This window comes from Anomalospiza imberbis, chromosome 5 (genome assembly GCF_031753505.1).
Source record: "Anomalospiza imberbis isolate Cuckoo-Finch-1a 21T00152 chromosome 5, ASM3175350v1, whole genome shotgun sequence".
NCBI classification, from domain to species: domain Eukaryota; kingdom Metazoa; phylum Chordata; class Aves; order Passeriformes; family Viduidae; genus Anomalospiza; species Anomalospiza imberbis.
The window spans coordinates 64,012,142-64,020,885 of NC_089685.1; the positions used below are offsets into that span (position 1 = coordinate 64,012,142).

Here is an 8,744-nt window from a genome sequence, read left to right on the forward strand (position 1 = left end):
AGAGAGCAGAGGTCGGTGTTGCCCCTTCTCCGCCCCTTAGGAGGATGTTGTATACTGCAATGAGGTCTCCTCCTGGCTGAACAGACCAAGAGACCAACTTTGGGTAGTTTTTTTGTGGTTTTTTTTTTTTTTTTAATCAAGTGTGCTCATTCTTTCTGGTAGCAGAGATATACTCTTCTTCCACTTCATATCTAGTCCTCTTCAGACCCATGTGCAGGATTACAGAAGTAAAGTTTAGGAAGTTCCCAAGGAAAATCAGAGCCATTAGGGATTTTCCCAATTCTTAGAAACACTGTCTTTTAGCTTAGAGAATTTTCAGGATTAAAATAAACCCCAGCTTTTGTCCCTGTTAACTTTTCTACAATCCAGGAAAGCTGAATATATATACTAATGACATCCAGCAAAAGGTCTTGTATATATATTATTTCAGCAAAAGAGCAACAGTTAAAAAGTAAATAAACATCTAAAAATAATGGGTATTCTAGGAAAGTTACGCTTCCAGATGAATATTTGAAATAATATAAATATATAAATGTACAATTCTAGTAATCCAAACAGCTTTATTTATCCTCCCATCTTTTCCCAAGCTTTCTAAACAGCATGAAGTCTCTTAAATCTCTTTGGCTGTTGCTTATGCTAGTGAAATCCCACAGAAATTTCTGGTGTTATTCATTATTTATACTGGTTAACTGGGGATTGGAATCACTGGATATTTCTGGACACAGACCCAGACAGCGCTAGACCTTGTGCCTTCTGTTGTGGTGGTGTCACTGTGTCAGGACTCTGCAGACTTGTTGATTTTAGCATATGTGAGTTTGCTCCGGTTGGTGATCACAAGATTCACCTACTTGAGAACATAAGGAAGAAGTGTGTGTGAATATACCTAATATGTACAGGTTTTTTCCTTAAAATTATTTCTCTCTCACTTTTTCCTCTGGACAAAACTTTAGCAACTGTAAGGGTGGAGTTTCCTATCAGAAGTGTTTTCAATAAATAAATCACATTTCTTTCCAAAATTCAGTTTCAAAGCTGGCAAACCTTGGAGCATGTTTTGGAAGGAGACGCATGTTTCTAATGGACCAGGTAGAATTGGCTCCACACTTAGTTTCACAGATTAGTCAACAATGTGATACTTTATACATCACAGACTTTGATTGCATGCCATGAATCTTTCCAACTTCTATAATTTGCAGGTGCCTGTGTAAGTCTGGAGATGTGAATGCTGAAACCATCTGTGTTGAGCTGAGATAGATGTTATGTCTCCTACACAAATCACACCAAGGGGTGTCCCGGCTGCTGTCAAGCCCAGAATTCTTGGACATGTCAGCACTGGTGCTTTTTGGCCTGGGGACAGGCCCTGGTGATGGTGAGCAGAATGCAGCCATACTCAGTCCTCAGAGGTCCCGGAGGGGCTCAGTAACTTGTGCACAGGGTCAAGCCACATCTTGATTTCAAATGATTTATGAACAGTAAAATGAAATTGTTCTATGTGGACAAAGATGGGCTTAACCCCAAACGTTGGATTTATTTACCACCAGGAGCCCCCCTCCAGCTTTGATTTCTGCAGCTTTCAAGTGCTACCAGAGTAGCTTCAAGTGGAAGGGTTTTAAAAGGAATTGCAAAAGGAAATACAAGTTAAGTCTGGACCACACACTCCTTTCTAAAGGAGCACCTAACATCAGGACCTGATGGTAGCTGGATAAACCAGAGGCAATTTACAGGCTTTTTCTGTCACAAACTCTCATCCTAACTTTGTTTTAAAATTAAATAGGTGCCTTCTGGATTTTGTTTCCCCAACTGAAGAAAGATTTGATTTTCAAAAAGTGCATCCGCATTCTGAACACCCCACTGTTTTTAGACTAAGACTGGGAGCTGAAACTGTCCAGTGACCTCTGAAAGAAGCTACTTGTAGAACTTGGAACAAGAACATTATAGGTTCTTCCAAAGCCATATGCTTGCAAGGTAATGATGTTTTTCCCCATAATCTGCAACAGAATGTATGATACACAAATTCAGTTCCTTCATGGAAAATTGCATACCCCCCTTCCAAAACACTGTGAGTCATGAGAAGATAGTATCAAACCAGCAATTTATTTTGTAGTAAACACCCACATCCTGAACTCTCTGTGATCTCTGCTACATCAGCTCAGCGCTAATTAACACAGTGTAGGAATCCATGGCTACATGGGAGAGAAGCAGCAGGCAGGATAACATACAGGGATACAAGCAACTGAGTATGTTTCAGAGCCATTGCGATTTTGGGGAGGATACCCTGGACTCCAGGCCCCAGGGTGGGGACAGGTCATCCTTTACTTGGTCCTCCTCCTCCCCCCAAAATAGTGCTTGTAAGCAGCAGCGTAGCCATGGCGAAAAGCGTACATTTCACAAGGGTAGTAGTCCTCGCAGAGCTCCCTCTGATGCTCCTGGGCTGTCTTACTGCGCTCCCTGATCCTGTAAAGGTAGGAGAGAAGAGGGGTAAGTGTTGAGATCTTAAATATCTGTCTACAGCCCTTTCCTGTCCCGAAACTCCCCGCTTGGATTAAGGATCTACCATTAGCGTCCATCATCCAGCTACAGAGTTCTGAGCTTCTGTGTTCACCACACCCAGGGACTACAGCAGGAATGTTTTGCCTCCTCAGGCACCCTTTTATTTAGGGGCCAAGTAAGGTGGTGGGGAGAGGGGAATGGCTCCTGTCTCAACTTGAGGAAGGGTCCTCCCCTTGCAGCCTTCCCCAGCCTGCTCTCTTCAGCTCTTCTACTCTTTCCCATATACATAGAAAAAAAAGACCTGAAATATTCTGCAAAGGAGTCACCTGGTACTGAGGAGAAGGTTTGTCTTATGCCTCACCAAGAGATGATTTCTGTGTTTCAGTCTTTATTTTCACAAGCCTTGAATTAGGCATGAAATTGGTTACATCTGTATTTTATAAATGAGGGAAGAAGGCCTTCAGATGACTCTTTGATTTAGAAAAGGTCATGCAAGTTCTGCATGAAATCTGAGGACTAGAAAAAGATTTCAAACTGAGCTAGCTTTCGGACCATCCCACATTCATTCTCTCTTCTTCTGTTGGTGCTTCCTTCAGAAAAATTTATCAGTCTTCTCAGTATGTGACATGTCTCCAAATCTAAGGACCCACTCTCCGTTACCTGAATTCTTGCTTTTCCTGGGTTTGGGGACTTAAACGGTACCTCACAGTAAAAAAGGGACCGAGGCTTTCCACAGGTCACCATGGCTGCCACCCCTGCTAACAGCCTGTCTTGGCAAGGAGGAATCTCTTCCCACTCTCAAGCTCAGCATCCTGAGGCCATGGCATACCTCTCCTGAGTGATGGCTCTTAGTCTCGTGTCGGCTTGTATGAAGTCATTGGCCCTTCGCCTGTTGAGGAAGGGATCTGAAAAGGCAAGGGGTTATTCAGACTGGCACATTTTCAATGCCAGATTTCAACAAAAGCTGGTTTCCTCCTTTATAACAGACTCCTTGTCTGCCCTCCTATGTACAGTTAAATCCAAGACCTTTTAATATTCCCTCCTGTCCCCTGGCTGGTTCATGTATAGGCTCTCTCCGTGGCTAGTGCAGCCTGTACAGAAGTGCCCATGCTGGTCTTGTTCTGCTGTTATTCAAATCACCCAGAGGAATGTTACTGTGATTTTGCTGCCACAGTCCCTCTGATTGAGTGGAGCTTGGCCCAGAACAGGTAGGCACCAAACTACATAGACCATGGGACATCTGAGCACTCTCAGAAGAACAACAAGAACTGTGAAATTGTGCACTGGAAGGGCCTGAGTAATTCTCTCTGCCTCCAAGGTTAGACAGTCATTGAGAAGTTTGTGTGGCAGTTTTGGACTGAGGGGCCTGAAAGTCCCTTCTGACTTTTTTGAGAAATATCACAGTCCTGTTGCAGAGTTCAGGAGTCTGTGGATGTCATTTGGCTTCCACATGTGCCTTTGTGTTGCTGACTATCTGCTTTGTGAAATATTTCTTCCAGATGTCCTAATGTTCTAATTTCTTTTTCATTTTGATTCACCTGTTCTCTAACCTCTCCAGGATATTGCTTGTTCCAAAGTGACACTCTTCACCCTTTTCATGCTTTTCCTGTGACACTCTCTCTCCCTCTTCCAGCCAAAGGATCCCTCCTAGTCACACACCCTACCTGCTTCCAAGGTGCTTAGAGTAAGGCTCTTCTTGTACTTCAGGGAGAATAAATTCTGTACATGGCTTCTACGGTGGCTCTTTCCATGCTCATCCTAGAGCTTTTTGAGCAACGGCCTTTTCTAGTGTCAGTTAACCTGGTTTTGGTACACATAACAGAGGCCTGGACTCTGTTCTCAAATTTTTCCCAATTCTCATTATATTCTATGCAAAATAGTGGTATGAGCTTGTACCAAAACATGTGAAGTCTTCTTTTAACGCTCTCCCTTTTCATTCTGAAACTCCATCACTCAGTAAATTCAATTTCCCTGGACTCAGTTGTTCTACCTATTTTGTCCCTAGTAGGAGTATGAGTAAATGATCTTGGACATGTCTGTAGCACTCTTCAAATTCAATAAAATAGTAAAGCAGTCTCTTACTGAGATACTCATGGGACTCCATGCTTTCATGGGACTCTGTGGAAAGAAAGAACGAAACATGTATTATTACACTGTATAGATGGGATTCAGTATTTCATACACCACAGATCAACAGAACACACACAGAAATCAGAGAAGCCATGTTTTAAGGCACATGTTTAAAAGGAAGAGAAAGGGATTAGTGGTGTGAATTTATATGAGGCGTTTAAAGTGCTCAGAAGTTTAATAGAGAGCTACCTGGTGATTTAGTCAGTGCTTCCAGACTCACGTTTGGTCATCCAGCCTGATTCTGCAGCATAGTTCCTCACTTTCTGCTCCTAACACTACAGTGATAGAATACCAATTTGCCTTCAAAGCTTGCATGTGTTCTTAGAGAATGGAATAGCACAGTGAAATGCACTTGAATCTTGCATGAAGCAGCATCTTAATTCCATCAATATGGAACTGTGAGCCTCACCAGGAAAAGGGGATGATATTACAAAAGGAAAAAGGGAAATCTTCCAATTAGCAAGGAATAATTAAGAATTAGCACACCTATCATAGTTCAGACTACAAAGGGGCAAAAAGAGGAGCAGTCTGTGAGGTGAGCTGGAACAGAGAGGAAGGGTTTGAAGCATCCTTGACCGTGAATTCCAATGACTGGAGGTAACAGCTCTGGATCAGGCCTAGGAGGATCTTACACAAGGGCAGGAAAGCAGACAAGAGATCAAGTTAAGGGCAAAGAAGACACAAAGTTAAATAACAAACATCTGAACAGACCCATAAATGTCTGCAGGTCTGGAGTTTTCATTCTACCCAGTAATAAAGGTCACCTACCATAGGAAGTGGCAGCCACCACCAAGACGGCCAGGAGCGTAAGGATGACAAGAGTGCGCATTGTGCCAGTGCAGGGACGAATCTCTCACTCTGTCTTTCTCACTGTGTTTTGCTCTCTTTTCACTGAGGGTAGCTGGAGATCCTGGGCTGACTGCAAAATTAGCAGTGGAGTGTTTATTATGAAAACAGAGCTAGGAGGAAGCCCGTGAAAGAGCCTGGGCAAGGTGACAGCTAGCTGGTACACACTCTTCTTGGAGCTATTACAAAACATCCTCTATTAGCAGACTGGATTAGGTTTTGGGAAGGAAGGGGCATGCCCCCTTCCTCTCATAGCTCAGGCCTGGGGGACATGATCCAGAGGCAAACATGTCACTATCACTCCACACTCAGAAAAGCTGGCCTAGGCGAGTGGAAGGAATTTCACAGGCTGCCAGGGGCCCAAAGGCAGAGGTGTGTGTTGATCCCAAATATAAATGTTTGTTTTTCTGATTTTTCCTCTGATCTCCTCTCTTTGCCCTCACCATACTCTGTCTGGATACAACCAGCCCAAACTCTTCTGTCAGCTTTACCAATGGAGACATGGAGCATGAGGCTTCAAACGTTCCTGTCCCACTCAGACCCCCTCTCTCCAGCTGCCCTCTGCTGCAATGCCAGCCTGCCAGCTATCAGAGAAGGAATACAACCCTGCTGCCCCTTTTCATCTCCTACTTTATTGCTTCAGAAGTGACAAGCAGCAACCTGAAAGAATCCCTCTGCTGGTGTGATCATGATTTTTGCATTCAGATGACAGCAGCACCCAGAACTCTATCTTTGAAGGCTCTCACAGTGGTGCTGACCCCAGACTCCTCTTGCAGCCCAAAGGACAGCATCTTGGTGGAGTCAGAGGCAAACATTTCCCTCTCTGTTCTAGCACTAGCAGTCCTTGCCTCATGGGCACCAAAGGCACATGCCAACGTAAGGCTTTTCATCTGGGATGGATCTTCAAGGCCCGCAGTCTCAGGGAGAATTACTTTGTCTTTTAACATCTAAAAGAGTTTGACTGGATCCAATATCATGGGCAGCAGAGAGGGACAAAACATTAGGTGTTCCACTCTCCAGCTCTTGGAACAGTAGAAAGCAGCGAAAGAGGAGTTACAGAGATGGCTATCCCTGCTGAGTGAAAAGGAAAGAGTTTGCTAGAGGCAAGGTAGGGAATGGGTGTGGGCACCCACTGCCTGCCAGCCCTCCCCCAGTGGCAGTGATGGGGCTGGGATCCCAGACACTGCCTGGGAATGAACCTAAGCCACAGGAACCATTCTTATGTCTCGTCCAAGCTGTGACTACTGCCTGTTTTGTCTATGTGTATATGCAGGTATCAGGATTTCTCACTGACAGGATGCAAAGTGAATGCACTCTGGGTGCAGACCATTTTACTCAAACCACTGTGCTGTTGTCACTGCTGTCACCTTCAGAGGCCAATCCGTGAAGCCTCATTGAAGGTAACACAGCCAAGAACTGCAGGGACATTTAGCCAGAGCCTAACACTTCATGAGTGAGGAGTGAAATTCATTGGGAAAAGATTACTCTGAGCTTTGCAATTTACTCTTTCAATGTCAAACTCATGACCCTTACCTGAAGCGTCCTTTCTCAGGAAGAAAAACTCACCAGGGACTTCAACTTCAGACCAAAGAGAAAGAATTTCTCTTCATCCCCATTATCCCACCCCATGTGGAGAGCAGCTCAGTCCTGCACCATCCAGGCCCCCCCATACACATCCATTTCTTGCCTGTTCAGTGCTTAGCCTGAAATGAGGAGGAAAACTTGGGAAAAAGCTATAAGTTTGCTATAGACACAAGGTCAAAGGGGAACTGAGACTTTGCTGCTGCCACTCTGTGCCCTGCCACTCCAGTCTCTTTAAGGAAATTCTCTGCTCTGGGATCCTTTTCATTTCTTAGAACTTAGAAGTTTTGGACTTATTGTTGAACGTGGATTTTATAGGTTTCCCAAATGTTTTGTACAGTAGCTGCTAAGAAAGAAAAACATGAGGGAGAGGCTGGAGGACAGATCCCAGTGGGAAAGCAGTGGGGCACAGAGAGGAAGATGCTGGGTGTACTTTGGAATGAAAGTGAGGCTGCCCAGTGGGAAACTCCAACACACTTTCGAGCCAAACCCTCTTTATTTGTCTTCTCTCAGGGCAGAGCTTTCTGCTCCCTAGAAGACTCTGCTCCCATTTCAGAGGATTGTAATCCCAGAATGCCTGGAGCATACTCTGCCGTCAACCACAGGAGAACAGCCACAAACACCACTTTAACCCAAATGTTTCATTTGTTGCCACAGAAGCAATACATTTTTCAAGGGATGAATGAACATGCCAGCTTCACAGCCCTATTCCAGCAAATCTCCTTCGGGGAATTCTTCCTCTTGCAAAAGTACTCCTTTCTGCTCCCCCTGCACTCCATACTTTCCCAGCACACACCTCCCCTACTCAACAGCAGTGGGCTGCCCTGGGGGTAGCATGCCATGCAGCACAGTGAGCCCAATCCCTCTGCTTTCTTGTGGCATCCACTAGTTAGAAGTACAGAAAGGAGCTAAGACAAATCTGTACATGCCAGGAAGATCCCTGTAGACTCACAAATAAAGGAGGGATCAGAAAAGCAGCCCTGATTTGTCTGCTGCTGGAATGGAAAATCACAACACTGTACACACTGTAGCAAACACTCCTAACATTTTACAGCAGTGAAGCACCAGCACGGCAATGATAATAAGCAGCTGTCCAGGAAAAGCAAGGCAGTCCCTGAATACTCACTAAGCTGTTGCTTCCCTGCCAGTCTGCAGCTCTCGTCTCAGGGGGCAGCTCTCCTGGTGTCTTGGACCCTGGACCGAAGAAGAGGGACCTTTTATTCATTAGCATCGATCAGTGACTCCTCCCCTCTCCCACTCTTGATCCACCCCCAGGCTACCATCAGAACCACCTTCTGCCCACAGCCAGGCAGCCAGCAACATCAAAGAGCTGAGCCAAAAGGGAGAGAGCCAGAGCACACACCAGCAGCTAGAGGGGACACAGCCACATCCAGGTTGCCTTTCTGTGCCTGGGAGCAATGAGTGCACAGAGATATGGGAACAAGCTCCAGTCTCCTTCTTTGTTGCGAGAACCCCCTCGGCATTCACCCCCTCCTTTTCTGGCTGTCTCTATCTCAAGCTACAGTGCTAGCCAGGGCACCTGTTCTTCCTCAGGGAACAGTAGGCCAGGAGCCTTCTCCCATCTCATTTCATGCTGCTTTTGCAACTGATCCTCTCTCTTAATGGCAGGCTAATATCAGACTGAAAACTCACATAACAAAGGTGTCAGCTCTGAAACCCCCAAAAGCGACACATGCTAC

The 8,744-nt window shown here is 45.2% G+C and overlaps 1 protein-coding gene across 1 annotated transcript; it reads right to left on the minus strand.

Moving 5' to 3' along the window:
* Nucleotides 1-2,072: 2,072 nt before the first annotated feature.
* Nucleotides 2,073-8,307, minus strand: MGP (matrix Gla protein). Its single transcript, XM_068191570.1, has 5 exons — nt 8,171-8,307; nt 5,386-5,536; nt 4,570-4,605; nt 3,317-3,392; nt 2,073-2,451 (listed from the first exon to the last, which is right to left on the minus strand). Exons 2-5 carry the CDS (start codon nt 5,444-5,446, stop codon nt 2,310-2,312), a joined length of 315 nt encoding a protein of 104 aa, XP_068047671.1. The 5' UTR covers nt 5,447-5,536; nt 8,171-8,307; the 3' UTR covers nt 2,073-2,309.
* Nucleotides 8,308-8,744: the final 437 nt, after the last annotated feature.